The sequence below is a fragment of the Crotalus tigris genome, unplaced genomic scaffold (genome assembly GCF_016545835.1).
Source record: "Crotalus tigris isolate CLP2741 ecotype Arizona unplaced genomic scaffold, ASM1654583v1 scf7180000018954.1357295, whole genome shotgun sequence".
Classification (NCBI taxonomy): domain Eukaryota; kingdom Metazoa; phylum Chordata; class Lepidosauria; order Squamata; family Viperidae; genus Crotalus; species Crotalus tigris.
In genome coordinates, this window is record NW_024097293.1 from 712,666 (window position 1) to 736,039 (window position 23,374).

The window sequence follows — 23,374 nt, forward strand, 5'->3', positions numbered from 1 at the left end:
TGTTCCTTTGGTTGATTGTCCCTCACTGTTAGGAAGTTTCTCCTTAATTCCAGGTTGCTTCTCTCTTTGATCAGTTTCCAACCATTGTTTCTCGTCTTCCTCTCTGGTGCTTTGGTGAACAACTTGGCCCTCTCTGCCTTATGGCAGCCCCTCAGATACTGGAATACTGCTATCATGTCTCCCCTATTTCTTCTTTTCTTTAGACTAGCCAAACCCAAGTTCCGCAGCCGTTCTTCATATGTTTTAGTTTCCAGGCCTTTGATCGTCTTAGTTGCTCTTCTCTGAATTTTTTCCAAACTCTCAACATCTTTTTTGTGATACTGGCTATAGTATTCCAGGTGTGGTCTTACTAGGGTTTTATAAAGCGGTACTAATACTTCACGTGATCTTGATTCTGTGCCTCTGTTTATACAACCCAGGATTGTATTAGCTTTTTTGGTTGCTTCTGCACACTGCTGGCTCATAGTCAAGTGATCGTCCTCTAGGACTCCAAGGTCCCTCTCACAGTTACTGTTTTTAAGTCAGGTCTCGCCCAATCTGTACTTGTTCCTTGATTTTTTTTCCTGCCTAAATATAAAACTTTGTTTTTCTCCACATTGAAAGTCATTTTGTTGGATAGGACCCTCCCCTACTCAAGCATGTATCCTGTTCATGCATTTGGATGATAGTTTCCAAATGATAATATTCACTGTTAGCAATGATATTCTTTTTCTGAATTGATTGCTCAGGAGAAAGAGAAGTGGCCCCTTTGAGCGCTTCCTGTTGTTAGACGGGTCAGTAGTGGATTTGAGGAGAAAAAAACTGGAAGAAATTCTGCTTGACAAAGATCAGGTCGAGTTGCCTCTAAAATCAAGAGCTGAACATCAATCTCATAACTAGTAGATGATGTTTCACAAGTCAACTCAGAGAAATCAAAAGTGTCCTATTTACCCTCCAGAATGATCTCACATCAGAACAATTTGAAAATTGTTTTCCAGTGCTTTCAAAGAAGATGGAATGTGGAAAGCTGATCTTTCAACTAGAAAATAAAAGTTGGAAGTAATGCAGAGAAGACATGTTGCTTCTGGTGGTGAGAACTAAAAGAACCCAATTCTCAGGGCATTTGTTTTTTGATAATTGGCACTGTGTTAACTTTGCTTTGTTTTTGCTATATGAGAGTGCTGATAGAGCCTCTGATTTTAAATGTGGGATTTGTAGCCAGCATGGTAGCTCTCATCAAGGCTTAACCTCTCTCTGCATTTGACTAATCCCATTTTAAAGTCAATGAAGAAGGGCACCATTATAATATCTCAAGGATGCAAAACACTTGGTGTGTTAAGGAGGACTTTCTTTGGCCTGTTCTGTATTTTCCACTATACAGCTTCCTTGCATGACCCCAGCTTCTAATGACTTAGCATGCAAAGAAGAAATCCCACCTCTTCCCACAGAGGTATTTCTAGTGTTCTTAACAATAATGCAATCAGATGGTGGTATGCCAGAGGGAAGAAAAGATCCTGGTGGCTTTGAAAGTATCAGAAGATGTTTGACTCTGCTATGACTCTATTTGGGGGAAAGTGTATATTTGTATGTGGGATTATAAAGAAATGTGGACCATGAGAAAGATATGACAGAGCCATTTAGGTAAGATGATCTATTTTTTTACAATGAAAAGGAGGACACAAATAAATTGAAGAAAAAATATTGTAAATAAAAGAAACATTTTATTCATTGCAACAATAATACAGACGACTTGCATGTGCAAAGTTTGCCAGCCGGGTGTTTTGGCGCGCTCAACAGCAATTCCTATTGGCTTTCAAAAGCCAATAGTGGAAGTAGCACAGCTCATGCAAAAGTTGAAAAAAAAATGTCAAAAAAAGATGCCAGAACGCCTTTCTGAGCGTTCTATGAGAAAAAAAGCCCTGCAGATTAGTCTTCAAATATAGAAAAGGAGGACATGTTAAGAGGACACTTTTCGAGGGAGGGCAGAACTTACAAAAGGAGGACTGTCCTCCCTAAAGGAGGATGGTTGATCACCTTAATTTAGGAGGGATTTGGAGAAGCAATCATACGCTTGAGAGACTGAAGCTGAGACAACTCAAAATAACCATGCCTTGATCTTTTTTTAGTGTAAGATGGGATAGACAAAAAGATAGGCAGGCTAATTCTCTATTGAACCCAACAACATCCAAGTAGCATTCTTGGAATTCTTCCAGTATCTCTTTCTGACCTGGTCTACTTTGAAGGGCTAATATCAACTACAATAAATAGCTAACTTCAAGATGGGTAAAGGCTAGCCAGATTAGTGTAGGCGTGTAAAAGCCTTACAATGGCAATATACTTCTTTCTTTGATATACGAATCAGTTTTCCTCTATGCTTTTTTATGACTTAAAGATGTTTGCTTTAGCATTGGAAAAGAGTAACAGTTCTCCTTACAATAGTAAGGGACTTTGGAAAGGAGCTAACTGGATTGTAAAATTATTTAAATGTGTGCTTTGATTTATCTTCCCCTTTAATCTTATTCAGATAAGTATTTGAACAGACTTATTATTCTTGGACAATTGGCGATAACCAAAATAAACTTTTCAAAAGAGAAATCACTCTTTCCTGATTTTGACCTGAATTGCTCATCTCAGAATTGAAAGGGCAAACATCAATGACCTTTATCCCTCTTGATTGTTGTATCTTTCTTCACTCCTACATGCATTTTGGTATTTTCTTCAGTACTTCAAAAACCTGCAGAACTTTTTGATCAGAAACTTTTTGGTACTATTACTTTCCATTTAGGCAGTAGGATCTATGAATCACCTGAAGTTTTAATTAACCTATAATTAACCTCTAGGATAACATACTTCTGGAAGATGATAGAAAATTAAATGTTTCTTCTTCTCCCTTGCTTCCAAGAGGATTATATAAACCTGTCTGAAGTAATTTAGCAATGGTGACTCTTGATACTGGAAACCTGTTATTCCTAGCTTTTATGACAGCATTGGACTCTTTTTAAACCATAATCTGTTTAAAGCAGCCACTTCTAAGGAGTCACACACAGAAAAGAATCCTAAAGTTGCTCGTCAGCTCTTGGAGAGGATAAAAGTTGGACAATACAAGGTGATTTCTCAAAATGAAGATTAAGCATTCTATGTTTGACATTACAACAGAGTTCTTCAAGCCAAAATAAATATAACAATCAATTTTGGCTTAACAAAAGCTTCTCTTTTACTACAAGTAGTCAAAGAAGTATTATGCCCATATCTCCTATAAAATCAAGGCTGGTTGGAAGCTCTATGTCTTTGTTTATCCATATTAACTTGTTTACATTTTAATACTCTTGTTTTCTCTGAGATTTTGCTCTATTTTGTGGTGTTATTTAGCAGTTTGGCTTAGAAGCCAATATTCCTCATTTGGAAATGGGGGTCAAAGTTGTCACAGAAATGTATCTGGTTATTTCTCCAACAACTTCTGAGTCCGGTTCTGGATGCTTCTGGATCCAATCAAGGTGGTAGTTTTAATCTTTAAAGTCTTTCCTAGCATGGGACCAAGTTTCATTAGCCTGTCTCATTGGATCTGGCAGAGAAGGCTTACTGCCAGTATCATCTACCAGGAGATAGACATTTTGGGAAGTCCCTTGAGGTAGGCTTCTCTGTCATGGCACCTACCCTATGGAATTTTCTTCCCCCAAAGTCAGGTTAGCCCCAACCCTATTATCATTTTGGAAGCTCCTTAAGACCTGGTTATATCACCAGGCCTGGAAGTTCCAAAAAACCAGAGACATTCTTAAATGGCTCCTTTGTGATTGATCTTTTTTATTTTCTCTATGTGGTTTAAATATTTTACATTTTATAGTGTTCTTCATTTTTAATGACTTTTTATTTTTATATAATTAGATTTTTATATTGCTTTATTGATTGTTGTATGCCGCCATGGTTGTTTCTTGTGAGATAAGTGGCCTATAAATGTAATTAATAAATATATTAATTAATATTAATTAATTAATCTTATATTCAGTAAGGTAAATAAAAAAAGAAGCCTATCTTTACCAGGCTGATTTTTTTTTTTTTTTTGCAGTCTACAAGAGTCTTGGGAACAGAGATACACTCAATTAGGAAAAAAGGTAGCTTAAATTATTTTTTAAAACAGAATAGTTTTTAAAACTTTAAATCAGATTCACAGCATTCCAATTTTTTTCCAAAGAATATAATTTTCTTTGGGACTATTTGCCAGGATAAAAATTTCCCATAAAATATCAAGAGGCAGGAACTATGAAAAATTTGTGCCTAAAACTCAATTGCAAGGATATTTTTTTTAAGTGTGTACTGTTGTTTTTTTTTAACTCAGGATAATTGCCTAACCTAGTCCATCCAGTTTTCAGAAGTGGTTTGCTCTTGCAAATCTAGGGCTAAGAGGGAGTGACTGGCCAAAGATCACCCAGCTGGGTTCATGCCAAAAGCAGAACTAGGACTCAGGTTAATTAATGTAACTCAGTGGTTCTCAAGCTGTGGGTCGGAACCCCATTTGGGGTCGAACGACCATTTCATGGGGGTCGCCATTTTTTCCCCCCTTTTCCTTAGCTGTGCTACTCCCTTTTATTCTATTGGCTTTTGAAAGCCAATAGAATAGACTCTCTTGAATAGAGTCTAATTCTATTGGCTTTCAAAAGCCATTAGGAATTGTCCAGACTGTCTCTGTCCTGCTGAGCCCGCCAAAAGTCCCATTCTGCAAACGGTGCTGCACCAGTTGAGTAGTCCTCGACTTACGACCAGTTAAGTAATCCTCGACTTACGACCAGTTGGAGATCGCGGCATTAAAAAGGTTGAGAACCACTGATGTAACTGATACCTTAAGCACTATATCAAACTGGTTCCACAGAACTGTCCCCTAGAGCACTGATATTTGAGCTGAGTAACATCAATAAAAGACTTTCTGAGAAATGCAGACATATATGCACACACAACAAAGAATATATAGTGCCAATTGCCTTGCTCTTAAAGGGGTACAATGTAATGTATTATTATTTAATTCAGAATATATTGTATCTCTTGTTTCTCTTTCTTATATTTAAAAACAGAATTATTCTTCCTCCCTCTTAATATTTTATTTTGGTATTAAATGGATAGTTTTCTTTTTGTTATAAAATTGTATCTTGTATCCAAATTCTGGATATTTCAAAAGAAATTTAAAGCTGTCTCTACAAAACAAGATTTAAACCTGAAATATTAACTGTAGTTGGCAGTAAATTATTCCCTCAGTCCTCTTCTCCCATCCTCACTACCAAAAGAAGAACTTTCATCTTTTATTGTGTGTGAAAAATGTGAACCAATCAGCAATTCTCTTACTTTTGTTTCCTGCAATGAATTGTATAAAAATAATTGTGCTTAATTTCTTGGGTGCTCCTTGGGTGTGAAACTATTATGATTCTGTAGAGAAATAAAAGTTTTGTCTTTTCATGATGCTGTGTGACATTGGCTTCTCCAAATCAGCTCTGGCTAACAGATAACTCTCTGGATGATTGATATGATTTTTTTCTCTCTCTAAATTATTTGACAGGATTGCTGTTTGGAAATATAAAGTAAAATCCTTGTGCAATAACAAGATTTGGACTGATAGTGTAGCTTGGTAATCAGGCCAAGATTGTATTTATAAATAAATAAGAACAATCTTCACCCAATTACCAGGCTACAATATCAGCTCAAATAACTGTACTAGATATCAATGCTTGGGTCTTAGTTTTCCCCAGTTTAATGTGGAAGCACACTGTAGGAAGAAAAATCAGGACCAATTCCAAACCGGAAATAAAATGGAGGCTGCTTAAGAAAGAAGGTTTATTGATGAATAGAAGCAACAACAGCATGTAGTTCTGCAACAGCTGACAACTTGATTTGATGAGTACAAGGAGTTTTATATACTTTTACATTATTTCAACTTCTGGTCTTGCGCAGTAGTGCAACAGCCAAGGGATTTCGGGGCTCCGTGGCTTTTGGCTGAATTTCTTCCTGTTAGGAGACCCTAAATGGGCCAGAAGCCAACCCGAAGAGGCGGCAAAGAAGGAAGGAAGTCCTGCGGACCACAGAAAGACAGTGGTTGACCCGATCGGTCCAGGAGAAGCCTTCCAGAAACCAACAGGAGAAAGGCTAGCCTAATTTCAGAGTCTAGCCCAAGCTACAAGCAACTGAAGTCAAAAAGCACTATTTTAAGCTGACTGTAAACAGCCCATTTGAATCTGGGTAAGACCATCGATTTTCTCTATCCTACTTATTATCTTTCCTGGGAAAAAAAATTCCCAAGAAACAAAAAACCTCCAAATGTGAAGGAGAGGGATTTTTGCCCCACCCTTTTATAGAGGACCAAAACATACAGAAATGAAATGAAATGAATGTAAAATCTAAATCTGAATAAGTTTGGAATTGTTGAATGGTTAAGATTCTCATTTTTAAAGACAATTTTCTATTTTGATAATTGGAAAAATAAAGTGGTGCTGACATCTAGAGATGAATAAAGACTATGACAGTTATGGCTTTTATACAGGATTTGGCAAAATCTAGAAAAAACTAATTTGTGCTTGTGACCTTCAAAGCTATAACAATAGAGCTGTGACAAAAAAAGAAAATAATTTGGATTGCAGACAAAGAGAGGATTATAAACTTCAGGAAACCTTTTTGAACTTTTTTGGATTATAAATATCTACTAAACTGTGACTCTAAAGCTATTTGCAGAGAAAAGAAAACCTCGATTCTTGACCACTATGAAAAATCAGAGACTTGCAGAAAACGTATCAAGAAAAAATAAATACCTTTCAATACTTTTACACTATTTCATAATTTGGAGGCTTACTTTGTGTACTTTTGTTATTAGATTTGTTTAGCTTGTTTCGTAAAAGCTAGCAATGCATCTAAAATATTGGCTTCCTTGGGTTTTAATCCTGTCAAACAAATGTAATTAATTTTACCCCTTTATCTTTAGTCTCTCTATTACCTCTACTGAGCTGTTTGTGAATCAACAGGCTTGGGGGACATAGTAAAAAGGATTGGGGGTGGGGGTTCTTGCTACAACACAATAATGTTGTGATTTTACATTTAGTTGATCTGGTAGCTTGAAATTAAAAAAAACATGTTTTCTCTTATTTACAAATTTATTTCATGGAGGGAGGGGGCTTTTCTTCTGCTTTTGGGGAGGCTATTTTTAAAAATTATATATCTTGGCTTTTGCTTCTAGCTCAGCGGCTCCCAATCTTTTCTATACCCCACACCCCTAAAACGCTTCTGATATATTCTCACACCCCTTACAAAAGTTCGAAATAATGACTTACGGTTCCGGTTCGCGGAGTCACTAGTCGTACGGAGAGACTCCTCTCCTCGTCAACTAGGTTTCCCTTCGTCGGTGGACCCTTATACGGGTCCAAAGTCACTCTGGAGGGTGCGACTTCTGTCAAGGAGGCTGCGGTCCGGCTGCGGAGGAGCGGTGGCTCTTCCAGCTATCCGGACGAATCTCTGAGGGCTGACGGAAAAGAAGATAGGCCATGAAAATGGCCGATTGCCCTGCCGCTTCAGACCGTAAGTCAGAAAACATCTAAGCTTTTAGTGCCCCTGTGGTGAATCCGGGTGAGAATTTTTTTTTATTTTTCTCTCTATTCTGCTTTTTTCTTTGTTTGTGTGCCTGTAAAGAGCTTTTGAAATTATTTCCCTGGCTTGGAAAGGCGGCTTCTGCTTTTTTTGGGGGGGGGGGGGAGGGAAGAAAGGCATTTTACAAACACTGAAAGCCTATAAACTGGACACGAAAAAGGAAAAAAAAGAAGGAAAAGATTTCCTCTCTCCTTTATTTTTAAGAACGTTATTATTTAATAATAATAATAATAGTAAAGTTGGAAGGGACCTTGGAGGTCATCTAGTCCAACCCCCTGCTCGGGCAGGAAACCCTACACCATTTCGGACAAATGGCTGTCCAGTCTCTTCTTAAAAACTTCCAGTGTTGGAGCATTTACTGCTCTGGAGGCAAGCTGTTCCACTGATTAATTGTTCTCACTGTCAGGAAGTTTCTCCTTAGTTCTAGGTTGCTTCTCTCCTTGATTAGTTTCCACCCGTTGCTTCTTGTCCTGCCTTCAGGTGCTTTGGAAAATAGCTTAATTCCCTCTTCTTTATGGCAGCCCCTGAGATATTGGAATACTGCTATCATGTCCTCCCTTGTCCTTCTCTTCGTTAAACTAGACATACCCAATTCTAGCAACCGTTCCTTATATGTTTTAGCCTCCAGTCCCCTAATCATCTTTGTTGCTCTTCTCTGTACTCTTTCTAGAGTCTCAACATCTTTTTTACATCGTGGTGACCAAAACTGGATGCAGTATTCCAAGTGTGGCCTTACCAAGGCATTGAAGAGTGGTATTAATACTTCACGTGATCTTGATTCTATCCCTCTGTTAATGCAGCCTAGCACTGTGTTGGCCTTTTTGGCAGCTGCAGCACACTGCTGGCTCATATTTAGGTGATTGTCTACTAGGACTCCGAGGTCCCTCTCACAGTTACTACTATTGAGCATGGTGCCACCTATGCTGTACTTGTGCATTTGGTTTTTCTTGCCTAAATGTAGAACCTTGCTTTTTTCACCATTGAATTTCATTTTGTTAGTTAGTGCCCAGTGTTCAAGTCTGTCCAGATCCTTCTGTATCTGAAGCCTGTCTTCTGGAGTGTTGGCTATTCCTGCCAGCTTGGTGTCATCTGCAAATTTGATGAGTTCCCCATCTATCCCTTCATCCAAATCGTTGATGAAGATGTTGAAGAGTACTGGGCCCAGAACAGAGCCCTGGGGCACCCCACTACACACTTCCCTCCATATAGATGCAGTTCCATTGAGGACCACTCGCTGAGTACGGCCGGTCAGCCAGCTACGGATCCATCTGGTGGTGGTTCTGTCTACCCCACATTTTTCTATCTTGTCAAGTAGTAGGTTGTGATCTACTTTATCAAATGCCTTACTGAAGTCCAAGTAAATTATGTCCACAGCATTCCTCTGATCCACTAATTTTGTCACTTGGTCAAAGAATGCAATAAGATTTGTCTGGCATGATCTATTTTTGACAAACCCATGTTGGCTTTTAGTAATGACTTTGTTTGCCTCTAGGTGTTCGTTGATTCGTTGTTTGATTATCTTTTCCAGGATCATATATATATATATATTATATATATATATATATATATATATATATATATATATATATATATATATATATATACACATACACATATTATACCTTGAAAGATAGAAAAAAAAGAATTGATTTTTGGAAAAGACTTTCCTAACTCACTGAGGACATCTAGTGGTGAAATTTTAATATTGTAACTTTGCTTACTTTTTTTATGAACTTCAAACATTAAAAATAAGCTGTGCACCTGTGATGTTGTGGGGGTGGATGTTTTTACATTAAACAAAGCCTCTACAAAAAAGAAAAAGAGATTTCCTTTTAAGAGTATCAAAATGGAGAAACCTCAGATACAATTGAACTGTGCACTTATGTTGGAAAAGATTTATGAGGCCACTGCAAAAATTTGTGCTACATTTAAAAACTGTACTTTAGAATTAAGATCCAGAGACTCTACTACATTTGCTCAAACTGATGTCCAGGTTACAACTGATCATGTCATAAATCAAAATGTACCAGAAGAGGAATCTACAGAGATAGAAGTGGAATTTATTTCATCTGACAATCCCCTCTTCAGCAACTTAGAGAACCAGAAGAAGCAAAGACTAAGACTTCAAAATACGAAGCAACTATATCGCAAAACAGAAAAAGACGTTTACTGCAAAGGAAGAGATTTATACTCTCTCAAAGACTACTACAAGCAATAAGAACTGATCTATTGGTTGAAAGAGAAAAAAGACGTTTACTGCAGAGAAAGGGACGTACATTTGCTCAAAGATTATTACAAGCATTGAGAATGGACTTATTGACTGAAAGGGAAGCGTTTTTATGGAAGCCTGTGTAGCATAGAAAGAAACCCAGAATTAGATTGAAAAACAAATTTAAAAATCTTTAATGAAGTAAAAGGCAATGTTGACTTCATGGATTGTTTTAAGGATAATGATCTAGAACGGAAAAATGCAATTATATATATGCATGTTTAAATTAGTAAAAACTGTTTAATGGATTAAAAGGCAATGTTGGTTCTATGGATTGTTTTAAGGATCATGATTTAGATTTAGAAGTAAGAAATCTACAATTATATTTATGTGTGTTTAATTTAGTTTGATGACTTTTTTGTTTTATGGAAATTTGATATGAAAATATGAAAGTTAAATGTGGAGTGAAAAGAGAAAGTTGGCTTTATATAGACTAAGAATGCATTCCTTGGAATAATAGATTAATTTAGACTGGAATTTTGGAATGCTTAATTAGGAGATTTTTGTGTATAATAATATGTCTTGATATGGTATAATAATTAATTGGATGGAAATTGGTTTCTTTAACGAATGGAAATGAATTAAGTCAAAGACTACTATAAGTAACAAAAATGGACTTATTGGCTGAAAGGTTAAGGATAATGATTTAGATTTAGAAGTAAGAAAACTATAACTATATACATGTGTAATGTTTAATTACTTAAGAGATGTTTGTGTATAATAATACGATTTGATAAGATATGATAATTTTTTTAACTAAATTGGTTATTATTGGAAGAACAAATAAATAAGATTGATGATAAAAAAGGGATGAGAGGGATTAAGAACTTGAATATATTTGTAAGAGGTATTTGAAGTGATAATATGTTGATGTAAAACACTATATGATTATGGTAATTGAAACTGATTTAAAGTTTTAATAAACAGGTTTAGTAGTAATAGAAATTTAGGATAGAAATGAAATATATTAAATTTACTATGTTACTTGAGGGAAATAGAGAGATGATAGCAAATGTATTAAGTTGAGCTGTTATTGTGTGATTTTATGTTGGAATCTTTGTTTACCCAAACACCATGGCGTGTCTTAAACACTTTTTATTAAAACTATAAAACCAATAAAATATATTTTTTTAAAAAAAAGTTCGAAATAATGGTAACAAATTAATTATGCATATACACTATAATTTTAAAAACCCAAGCTTTCGCAACCTCGGTTGGGAACCCGTTCTAGCTATTTGCAGTTTCAATCAAATTGCACAAACTCGGAGACAGAGAAAGAAACTCCTTCAAAGAGTAACAGAGATGTTAATTTATAATTCACGCCACTAACATGGGCAAGTTTCTCATTGCAATACTAGTCGATATATTTGGAGGGCAGGCGGTTCCGAAAGACTAGTATGGGCAGGCGCCTTCAAAGCCAGTGTGGGCTAACAATGCCCTCCGACAAATATTATTGCTGCAAAAGTTTCTGTGACGGCTTATAAACGTTTGCGAAGAAAGGAAACGTTTACTGCATTTCCTGCGCTTTATTCACCAGCCCTAAAACAGTGCCTACCTTATCTTTCCTTTCACTACTATCATAGATCCCAACCAGTGTCTGCTGATGGATGCTGGGAATTGTAGTCAATAATGGAAACTCTCCGGTTGGGGAGTCTACTCTACACCTTTTGTCTCTATGGATACGCGGCCCGCCAGCACGGCACAGTGCGGAAGTGTCGGGAGGGAGGCGACTTACAGTACGCGGAAGGAGGTCACCGCAGAGAGCCTGTTGGAGTGGATACTGTGTTCCGCGCTGCAAATCGGGAAGGTAGGTGTGCAGGGATCCACCCCCAACTCGGGCATAAGCCTCGCCCATTGAGTCCTCGCCACGCCTCTTTGTTCCCAAAGTCCCATGCCGGTTCCGTTCCCAGGTACAGGTACTGAGTGATTGGGCGCCCGGACGCCTGGTTCCTCTTGGAATAGGTGTGGCAGAGCTTCAGACGCTGAGTATTATGGTTGGAGCCCTGGGGCAGACTCGGAGGCAGAACTCAGCCCCGGAGCTCGTTCAGTCATGAGAAGAAAGCCCATAGCTCTGGAGTCTACGAAGAATATATTTCACTAACCAAACTTGAAATCCAATAACTCCTTCCATTATTATTAAACGAAATCTGGTCCAAGATTCAGGAGCATTTTGTGCCAGTGTGAATGATACATTTTTGCTAGAGCAGGATGATAAGGCCCAAAAGCAGCGTCCAGAGATAGAAATTTTCTGTGCATAAAAAAGTAAGTCAGGACTTTTTAATTAGGCCCAGCATTTCGAAGGTATTCCTGATGGCTTTCCTAATAGACTTGTCTCTTTTTTTCTATAGACTAGATTAGATAGTAGAGTATCAGTTTCTTTTTAAGTAGACAGTGAAGTATCCTTCATTTTGCTGTAGTTGCCCACAAAAAAAATTATGCAGTTAACTTTTAAGGCCACTCCATTCTTACAGGACTTGAAATCATCTCATAATATCCTCTATAATTAGCTTAATGTTTTTTTCTCTTAGTAAGACTTAAGATAATTCTTTCACATTTGGCTTTGTGAAAGAATTATGTTTATAATTGTCTTGTTGCCTGTATTTTTAAACAAACTGAGATTGTGTCTTGCAGTTTTGTCTGGATGTCTTCTGTATATAACTCCTAGATTTTCTTATAGTTGCACTGCCCTCACACATCTGGAGATAGCAAGCTTGACAAGTCAGGTTTGTACTTATTATTTATTTATTGTAACTATTTTGCAGTGTTTGCCCTACTTTTCATCCATACTTGCAGTATATGAATGTTTGCAGACTTCTTAGATTTTTATTGCTATGTGACTTTTGGGAAGGATATGGATTTACATATGCTAAGGTGTTTATTAGATTTGCATACTCAATGAAGTAGTATATTTTTAAAAAATAAAATGTACATAACACATTCATATTCAAGGTTATGGAAAGATCTAATGTCTTTCTGTCTTTCCTCTCTGCAAAGCCTCATTGGTGAAAGAGCGACTTAGTAAATCCCCATCAAAGCAAAACTAGAATTGGAAAAAGGAAAAATGGACAACTGGCTGGACAACTGTCTCATTATCTCTTGCCTGGTCTCTTTTATTTGGAGATGCTGAAGTTGGAAACTGGGACTTTGCCCTTGCATTGCAGAGCATGTACTTATTTACGGAATCATCAATCCCCTCCCCCCCCCCCAAATGAAAATTCCCCTAAGTAGAATCTCAGTGAGGGAGTGTGTGTGACCAAACTAGCCATTGAGCTACTTCTCTCTGTGGCTTCATGTATTTGCTTTAGTGGAAATACAAACACTGCTTGTTGTTACCTTCTTCTGGAATGTTGTTTTGATCTCTAATTCCAGTGAATAGTTCTGGAATTTTCTGCCATCCAAATAGTAATCAGATCCACCTTTGCTTAGTTTTTTCAGATCAGATAAAGTCTGTCAAGCATTAAGCTGTGCCCAATGTTATGCAACAAGATTCTGTTGTACCATGTCAGCCTTACCAGGTAGACTAGATAAAATAAGCTAATTCTATTTTATTGTAAAGCCACATTAGCAGAATTTGCAAATGTAGAAGTACAGTTCTCTCTCCCCACCCTTGCCTTCTCTACAGTGTGAGAAACAGGAAGGGGCCTTCTGAGCCTCTTGCACATCCACTATCCAGCTGCAGGCTATGCTGTCTTTTTTCTGACTGTTCATGGTTGGTAAAATGAGGACCCAGATTGTTGGGGGCAATATGCTGCTTAGAGAGGGCTGTAAAGCACTATGAAGCGGTATATAAGTCTAAGTTCTATTGATATCATCCTATCGTTGATTTATGATCGCCAAATTAATGTTACCTTTTGAGGCATCTCTGATCATTTCTTTTCCTCCAATGTTGTTGCAGGATTTCTACTAGAGATTCTCTTGCCTGGCCTCCTTAATAGTGATTCAGAGTATATTCTGAAGGCTCTAGAGCTATAAAGGTTCCAGTGTGGGATACAAGACAGAATGGCTGAAGCTGTCCATTATATTCATTTACAGAACTTCAGCAAGTCCCTTCTGGAGACACTGAATGGGCAACGTCTAGGTGGACATTTCTGTGATGTGACAGTGCACATCCAGGAGGCCACCCTGCGGGCTCACCGGTGTGTGCTGGCTGCTGGCAGCCCCTTTTTCCATGATAAACTGTTGTTGGGCTATTCAGAAATTGAGGTACCCCCTGTGGTCCCCAGCCAGGTAGTGCGTCAGCTGGTGGAATTTATGTATAGTGGTTCTCTGGTCGTAGCCCAGTCTGAAGCTCTGCAGATCCTTACTGCTGCTTCTATCTTGCAAATCAAGACTGTCATCGATGAATGCACTCAGATCATCTCTCAGAATCGCAGCCCAAAACCCCCCACTGTTGCTCCAGTGGTACCCCTCTCTCTTCCCAGAGTTCTGCCCAGCAAGCCCCAAGAACAACAATCTAAAGAGGTTATTGGCAGCCTCTCACGACCAGGCGACCTTGACACTGCCCATCTTGAACCCCCAAAGTTGCTTTGTGCCTCAGAGGTACGTTATAAACTGCGAGATTTGCTGTCCTCCCAGCACAGAGAAGCTCGGACAGCTGCCTGTGAGGGGGCCATAAGTGATGGAGACACAGGAGGTTCCTACCTGCACTCCACTGAATCCACCCCTAGTTGCCATAGCCGCAAGCAGCGCCAGCCAGTGAGACTTCAGCTGTCTGAGACAATGCCGGTGATCATCAAAGATGAAGAGGAAGGCAGCGGGGAAATCCCAGAAGGGTCAGAAGCAGAAAGAGAGGCCAAACTGGCCTGCTTTGCTGAATGCAGTGGGAGTGGCCCCTTTGCTGCTGACTTCAGTGACCAGGCAAAGGATTCTGGTAGTAGCAGTGGAGCTGACCGGAAGGAGAATCTCCACTTGGATTATGTCACCCCGGAAGGTCAGGATTTCTTTGGAAATCAGGATGTCTTTTCCGAGTCCTTCATCCCATCCTGGCAAGGAGAAGAAAGTGGAGAAGAGGCTACGGTTTCCACCTCTCGAGATAGAGAGAAATTCAATCCTGATTGCAATGTGGAGACTTCCAATCTGAGAAACTTAACAGGAGAATTCAAGCAAGACTTAAGTGGCTCTTCCTCTGGGTTTCCACCCCGGAGCAGTAGTGGTGGGGCTGATGGCTTGACCTTTGTCTCCTCCCTAGGCATCCAGCGGGAACTCAAGGCAGAAGTCACTAATACCAGCACAGTCACCAGTAATACCAGCATCTTCCAGTTCCATCTGCCCCAGCCTGGTGGTGTAGCCCAGACCTTCTACAGCATTCAGCAGCAGCAGCAGCAGCAGCAGCAGCAGCAGCAGGAGTCGGGTGCCAGCAATATGGTACAGCTCAGCCCCAACACAATGGTCACCGGTGCTCTTCATGGTGGGGAGCAGCAGAACCAACAACCTGGAACCTCCCGCTGCTTGGAGCCTTCCTATCAATGTAGCCACTGCCAGAAAACGTTCAGCTCTCGGAAGAATTACACCAAGCATATGTTTATCCATTCTGGTAATGATATCAAGTTGAGGGTAATAAGCCTGGGAGATGGAGGGTCAGTGCTGGGGAAGAGCATGGCTGGGCGTCAGAAAATATCACTATTCAGTGGTTGAACAAGCTCATTTTTTCCTACTGTATTTGGAGAGATTGATAAATGAAGGCAGACACTACAGCAATGGTTCTCAACCTGGACAACTTTAAGATGTGTGGACTTCAACCCCCAGAATTCACTAGCCAGCAAACTTAAAGATATTCAGGCTGAGAAACATTGCACTAGAGAGTGGCTGGAAAGAAAGAATATTTCTTGCTGCTTTCCAAGAAAAGTCGTAAGTGAATACATGCACCTAGGAAAAATATACACAAAAGTTCAAGTCAAGCCACAGATGTTTTAAAAAAGCAAACGCTCAAACCAATTCAGCTAAGTCTTGACTTATGACCATTCTTTTAGTGACCAAAGTTACAATGGCACTGAAAAAAGTGATTTATGACTGTTTTTCAGAATTACAATCATTGTAGCATCCTTGTGGTCATGTGATTCAAAATTTGTGTGCTTGGCCACTGGCATGTATTTATAATAGTTGCAGTGTCCTGGGGTCATGCAATCTTCTATGACTTGACGGCCAAAGTCAGTGGGGAAGTTGGGTTAATTTAATGACCCTGTTATTCACTTAACTGCATTGATTCACTTAACAATTTTGGCAAAACTCAGTTAACAACTGTCTTGCTTAGAAATTGAAATTTTGAGCTCCATTATGGTCGTAAGTCAAGAACTGTCTGTAATAATGTGCAGATGGATGAAAGTTAGGAAATAAAAATGAGAAACTGAAATTAGCCAATTCACACCTGACTCAAATCTTTCACACCTTTGTCTTATTATTGAAATACAAATTATCACAGAAGGACAGTAGGATTGACTATTTTGTTAGTACATGTTTTAAGGGAAAAGGTTGAGTGAATGAAGGAAATGCAAGAAGCTTGATGCAAGAAGCTTGAGGGTGAGAAAATCTTTTTTTTTTTTTTTTGCAATTGCTGCAATATCTTTTCCTGCCAGTACTTTTATTTTCCTCCTCCTCTGACATCCTGCTGGAAAACCGGTACTGGGTATTTAAATACTTGGGTTTCAGGGAAGCCAAACCAGCTTGATATTAATTACTTTGTGCACAAATTCCTTAAATTGAGAGCCATCTGACATGATTTTGTGGAACAAATTAGTAATAGGGATGGGGCAAAAGGGAAATGGGTGCAGTTAAAACAAAAAGTGAATATCTCAATGTTTGGCTAAAAACCCTTTCCTAAATTGATTTTCTCCATTATATCACTTCAGCTAAATATAATTATTTAATTTTTAATTAACTTTAGGCAAACTTTTGGTGACTACTGTTGATGGAATTTGTTTGATTTTAGGATAAGCTACTATGAATGGTTCAAACAATCATGGTTATAACAAGCCAAATTTTAGAATGCAAATGAATCTTATTATAGAGTGCTGCAAATACAGCATTACAATCACTGGGACATAGCTGCTTTGAGTTGGAGACAGGGATGACAATTACATCCCAGTATTCTCTGAAGACTCTTTTTTGCTTTTATAATTGCCTAATAATAATTTGATCTAACAGGTGAGGAATGAGGACCCCTATTTTAGGCATGGGTGTACTTGAACCAGTCACTCTGAATGGCAACCACTTCCAAAACCCTTGCCAAGAAAACTTGTTCATTTAATAGCCATTTAACAGCCAAGTTACCTGAGGACAATACAAGTAGTCCTCAATGACCAGTTGTTTAATGACAACAGCCTCAGAATGGGGAAACATTTCTAGCCATTGTAAAACATCGTGCTGACACCATCCCATTCAAATGACCACATTTTGGATGCTTGGATGCCTATTTGCATTTATGAGTAGTTACCATTTATGACTCACATTGGATTCGAGATCTGTTCCTGCAGTGCACCAAAAGTTTTTATGCATGGGTAGATTTTCTCCCCTATGCAGGGAGGAAAAATTCTCTGACATGCTAGGAGACCACAACTATGGCAAAAACACTAGGAAATGCCATCATTCTTGTGTTTGCTCTCCCTATGGGTTGGGGAGAGGGCCCAAGCCTTCCGGATGATGTGGGAGGTCCAAACCATCTTCCCAACACACAGTGTCTAAGAGACCCAAGTCCTCAGCATTCCACTTAAAACACACATGGCTGCTTAATGACCACAACTGGGAGAGCTAGGATTGAGATTGTTGAGCAAAGTGGTCATGTGGCATCTCACTTATTAACTGCTTCACTCAACATCCAAAATTCTGGCCTTCCCAGAATTGTGATAGGTAGAGGACTACCTGTATGCAGTAATATGTGGTGTAATTGTCCTGGAGATATCTACAGTGCCTGCCTTGTTACTATATTCAATTAAAGGATCTTTGCATTGCAAAACAGACAAGGCACCTTTATAGCTATGAGGAGAACCTTCTGAGTTCCCAAGTACTGCAATGGGTAATGCAATGTTGTCACATTCTTGGAAAGAATGCATTTGTCTTTTTCTGTTTCTAAGTTAAAAAAATAGATGTGATAAATCAAACAAAGGTTTAACAGGCCTCCCTCCATAATCTGGGGATGCTTTGGGATTGTAAAAAAGGGGGTGCTGATTGGTTTCTCTCCCCCTCCCCCATTGAAAAGCAAAATTTTGTTCAGAAATGAAAATTTGGTCCTCTCAACTGGCCTGCTATACTGTTCCCTTTCTAGGTGAGAAACCCCATCAGTGCAGCATTTGCTGGCGTTCCTTCTCACTGCGGGACTATCTGCTTAAGCACATGGTGACCCACACTGGTGTGCGAGCCTTCCAGTGCTCCATCTGCTGCAAGCGCTTCACCCAGAAGAGCTCCCTCAACGTGCACATGCGCACCCACCGCCCTGAACGCTTCCAGTGCTGCATCTGCAACAAATATTTCTCTCACCGTACTCTATTGGAACGCCACATGACCACCCACACTGCCTGGAAAGGGGGACCATCAGATGCCCCCAGGGCTCTTGTCACATCCTCCTCCCCAGCTGACTGGAAGGAGAAACCAAATGTTGCTACCACGGCTGCTCCTGCTGCAGAGGCAGGCATCATTCCTACTCCTGTGGCCTGGAAAACAGGGGAGCCATCTGCTGAGACCACCATCAGTGGCTGGAAAACAGGAGATCCGAGCCAGGCAGAAAGTCGTCTGGTAACCTGGAAGGGAGAAGCTGCCGGAGAAAACTCCGTTACAGCCTGGAAAGGAGAGCCTACTTCAGAAACTTCCATGCAGCCTCATACTGTTTAGAACATCTGGGCCTTTTTTGCTGCTTGATCCAACCCTTGTGACTTATGGAGATAGATGGCATCAAGGGTTATTTTGACTCCTTTAATCTGGAAAAATATGTGCTGTGGCATCTTGCAAACTGGAAAGTTGCCTTACTAAAAGGCAAAGTCTTTGAGGCTACCACTGTAGATTCTAGAAGGGACAGTGCCACTGTGGTAGACCATACAGTCTGCTGTTGAAGGACACAGATGGAGAGTGTGTCCAAGACCTGTCTCTAGTCTGCCTGTAGTGCAATAGTATAGCATATGCTTTGCATGGCGGGAGTCAAGTTGAATCCCTGATCTTATTAGTTAAAAATGATATGTCAGTAGGACTGGGAATGCCTTTTGACTGGAATCCAAAACAGGATTTTCCAGAAAGAGTGGATCACATTAATCTTGTTGGACCAATAGGTTGACCTACACTAAGGCAATGTAATAGCTTAATGTTGGGAAATGGTTGCTAAATCTTTACATATATGACAATAAATCACTAGACTAACAGGTGCTGGGGTGGGATATATTTTCCCAAGAATTTCTGGCTACATACGGGACACAAACACTTGGCTTGTTCCAACAGGGCAGCTCATAAATAAGGCTGTAACAACAAATAAAAAGCACAATATTGTGGGGTCCTTGGTACTCTCTGAGCTTGGTTGTTTTCTTGCAGATGGGCAAGAAAACAGTTCAATTCTGAGCTATAGTCTGTTCTGTTGAAAGCACAATATTCTCTATTTGCAACTCATGTATTACTGGCTTATATTTTTAAGCCAACTTGGTTTTATTTTGTTAAGAAAATTACCAACACCTTTCCATTCTGCTTTTTTTTCTGTCTAAGACAATGGTTCTCAACCTTTTTAATGCCGCGACCCCCAACCTGTCGTAAGTCGAGGATTACTCAACTGGTGCAGCACCGTTTGCAGAATGGTGGGCTTTTGGTGGGCTCAGCCGGGCAGAGACAGCCTGGACAATTCCTAGACTCCTAGACAGCCTAGACTCTATTCAAGAGAGTCTATTCTATTGACTTTCAAAAGCCAATAGAATAAAAAGGAGTAGCACAGCTAAGGAAAAGGGGGAAAAAATGGCAGACTGTGTTGTTTGGCGACCCCCGTGAAATGGTCGTTCGACCCCAAATGGGGTCCCGACCCACAGGTTGAGAACCACTGGTCTAGGAATAAAGCACTGTGTGAATTTCTCTAAATTTTAGAGTAGTAAGGCTGTGGTAACTTTGCTGTAGATGGATGCTTAAAATAGTGACTGGTTGAGCCCACCTGCTGGTAGTTCTCGACTTACAATCATTCATATAGTGATTATTAAAGTTACAATGGCACTGAAAAAAAATGACTTATGGTCTTTTTTCACATGACTGTTGTAGCGTTCCCATTTGGACATTTGGTTACTGGCATCTATGACATTCAGTGATTTACACGACCGCCTTCTGCTACCTACTGACAGTCAAATGAGAAAGCCAAATTCTCTTACTGTATTACTAACTTAGTAATTCACTTAACAACTGTGGCAAGAGAGGTTATAAAACAGGCCAACTGTTTTAACAACTGTCTTGCTTAGCAACAGAAATTTTGGGCTCAATTGTGGTAAGTCGAGGATTACCTCTACAGCATAGAAAAGCATGAAAAAAAATATTTCCACTTAATGGGATATCAAAGAGCAGAGGGAAATCTGTACCTGAGATCCTGGAAGGCAGTATAATATATGATATTTGGACTACATCAATGATAGAAGTTCTCTAACCATGTATAAGTTAAACTGCAGATCTCAATGGCTCATGTTGCTGGCAATACTGTAACACTGGGCAGATCACAAATGTCTTGTATGTTAATCGACATTAATTAGTGTTTTATGTTTGCACGTCTGTGGAATCAAAACTCGCTTACTTGACAGGAGAGTCAGAAAACTTCTTTCTATCTAGGGCAGTGGTTCTCAACCTTTTTAATGTCGTGACCCCCAACTGGTCGTAAGTCGAGGACTTAACCGGTCGTACGTTGAGGACTACCCAACCGATTGTAAGTCAAGGACTTTCCCTGCCTAGGAGCGCCACGCATGCGTGGTGCTGCCCCCTGCGCCGGCCGAGGCGTAGCTAGCAAGCGGCAGAGACAGAGCAGGCCGACCATCGGCTGGGCCACCAGCTGGCCCAGCCCAAGGGAGGTAAGGCACCCGCCGGAAAAGGGGAAAAAATGGCAGGTAGCCTTGCTTGGCGACCCCCGTGAAATGGTCGATCGACCCCAAACAGGGTCGCGACCCATAGGTTGAGAACCGCTGATCTAGAGAATCAGTCCTACCATGGAGATGGAAAAATGTAACCTGTTTTTTTTTTCTTCAAATGAACAGTGAGTGGGTTCTGCCAGTCATATCACCTTGCTGTTTGTTGTTCTTTGGTTCATCACAGGGAAAGGTTGGTGTTTTTTTTAAAATTTCAGATTCAGTACTAGTTATCGAAACAATGGATTGCGCAGGCAGAGAAGAATGTGCCCTGGCCTCATACTCAACAAATGGAGAAATCTTGATTATGTTTAAGTAATTATAATAGTATAATAAAACAAACACATTGACTATCTGCTCCATCTGCTCACATAAGTTTTATGTCAGGAAGTATGTCATTAATAAAAAGTTACTGGAACATAAAAGTATTTTGCAGACCATCCATCCCCTACATTGCAATCTAGGATCCTTCAACCACCAGCCAAATCCATTAAAATATCCTGGTTCATAGATCCCACTAGCCATGATTGCTATATCCCTACTTTGTTACCAAGCAGTCTTATAGGGAAGCAACATATATAGGGTTTTGGTTTTTTTACCAGTTTCTGATGTATTTGCTTACAGCTGCTTGGGCTTTGCAATTTTGGTTTTTGGCTTGGGCATGGCCCATAGACAAACTCATGAAAGTATAAATAAGCTACATGGTTTCATTTCATATATTGTACAGAGCTGTCTCATTGCCAATAGTCTGTTGGGATCTGGATGGAGAACAAAGGCTTCAACTCTATCCTGGTAAGATTCAGTGGCTTTCAGTATATTTAGTTCTGGATGAAGGGGCACTGCCCCAGATAAGTCTAGTGCATATACGGGGGTCCTTCTGAACTCATGACTCCTGCTTGATGAGCAGATTTGTGATTTAAATTTGTGTGCCAGTTGTGCCCATTCTAGATCAGGTGGCTATAGGTCAATCACTCGTGCCTGATCACCTCTTTCGTGGATTAGTGTGTAATGTGCTTTACAAGGACTATCCTTGAAGATCATTTGGAAGATTTAGCTAGTACAAAACGTGGCATGGGCATTTATGTGCATATCTAGATCAGTGCATGTTACACTTTGGCTCTACAAGCTATATTTTACGTACCAGTTTGCTTCCGAGTTCAATTCATGGTGCTGGTAATGTTCAGAATGCTCTTAGCTGGCATGGGTGCCTAGTTATTTAAGCAATTGCCTCTCTCCAGTTATATTTACCCATCCCATCAGGTCCTTTAGGAAGAGCATGTGGGGCTCCTATTCACATAGGAATGCCAGTATGCCTCAATTCATGTAATCACATCTCAGCAATGCACAAAGTTTTTGCTTTGAAAGCTGTGCTAATTATAAAGAGGAGGAACCACAATGGCAACTGCAAAGTCTTGAATGCCAGCTGCCTCTGGAGTCTCCAGGGATGCACCTGATTTGTCTAATGTTGTCAGCAGAAAGTGTTAACTTTTTAACAGAGTTTAGTTAATTAGTCAACTGATACTTAGGTGGGAGGGGAAGCATGTAAAAAAAGTTTTTCCTTGGAGCTTATTTATACTCCAAACAGAGAAATATCTGGAGACGTCTTTTTAATTAATCTCCAAGCAAGTGGTGACAATTAGAGCTCCCCATCCTCAATTCTCTGTATGATCATTTCCCTTTTGGGAACATCCTTAGGGAGGCTGGTAGGAAGAAAAAAAGGCCATGAATTGTTGGCAGTAAAACTGCAACCTAGCCATCTCCAAGTATGGTTTTGCAGGACATAGTATTGGGACAAGCAACAACAAGCAATCTGCAAAAGGATAACAGAATTTGGAAATAAAAGAAGCCCCTCCAGGTTGTGTTCATGTGATGTAGTTATCCATACTCGACTATTTCATAGCCCAATTCTGCATAACAGACTTGGTTGGTCTGACACACTAACCTAGAATATGGCTGGCTGATTTGTGGTTTAGCATATTCTCTAAACACAACCATGGGAAATAAAAGTCAAAGATAATATAGTACTTAACCAGCTGGTATTATATGCTATTTCTTTCCTGTAGTGTTGCAAAGTCATAGAAACTATAATAGCAGAGTTTGCATATTGCATTAAACCATACAATATTTGCTTAACCATTGAATAAGTACAATTGGCTGGATTCGTATAACATGCTAAGCAAACTACAATGGGTTCCCATAATGCACTACGTTGAAACAAATTAGCATAGTATGCAAACATGGTCAATAGGTGTCCCATTTTAATTTTATACTGATGAAAATGCAAAGTGGCTGATGAAGTCTGGGACACAGTATATGAAGAAGTTTATGCCTTTTCACAGAGGAAAAAATATTCCACGTTCTCTAAGGTAGGTTTGTACAATAAAGTCACCAACACAACTGTGCAGGTGGAGGCTGACTTTTTTTAAAAACAACAACAACAAACAAACTTGGGAGA

At 39.6% G+C, this 23,374-nt stretch overlaps 1 protein-coding gene across 2 annotated transcripts; it reads left to right on the forward strand.

Moving 5' to 3' along the window:
* Positions 1-11,544: 11,544 nt before the first annotated feature.
* On the forward strand, positions 11,545-19,637 carry ZBTB45 (zinc finger and BTB domain containing 45). Of its 2 annotated transcripts, XM_039357789.1 has the most exons (4): positions 11,613-11,669; positions 12,540-12,585; positions 13,758-15,395; positions 18,120-19,637. In XM_039357789.1, exons 3-4 carry the CDS (start codon positions 13,862-13,864, stop codon positions 18,680-18,682), a joined length of 2,097 nt encoding a protein of 698 aa, XP_039213723.1. In that variant the 5' UTR covers positions 11,613-11,669; positions 12,540-12,585; positions 13,758-13,861; the 3' UTR covers positions 18,683-19,637. The 2 variants fall into 2 exon arrangements, with proteins under 2 accessions (XP_039213725.1, XP_039213723.1); XM_039357791.1 differs by lacking the exon at positions 12,540-12,585 and having other exon boundaries at positions 11,545-11,669.
* Positions 19,638-23,374: the final 3,737 nt, after the last annotated feature.

What these genes read in the sequence shown, in the direction of transcription:
- ZBTB45 (XM_039357791.1), top strand. Translation starts at nt 13,862, where the DNA reads ATGGCTGAAGCTGTCCATTATATTCATTTACAGAACTTCAGCAAGTCC. An exon ending in GCATATGTTTATCCATTCTG is followed by an intron (nt 15,396 to 18,119) that starts GTAATGATATCA and finishes TTCCCTTTCTAG; the next exon opens with GTGAGAAACCCCATCAGTGC.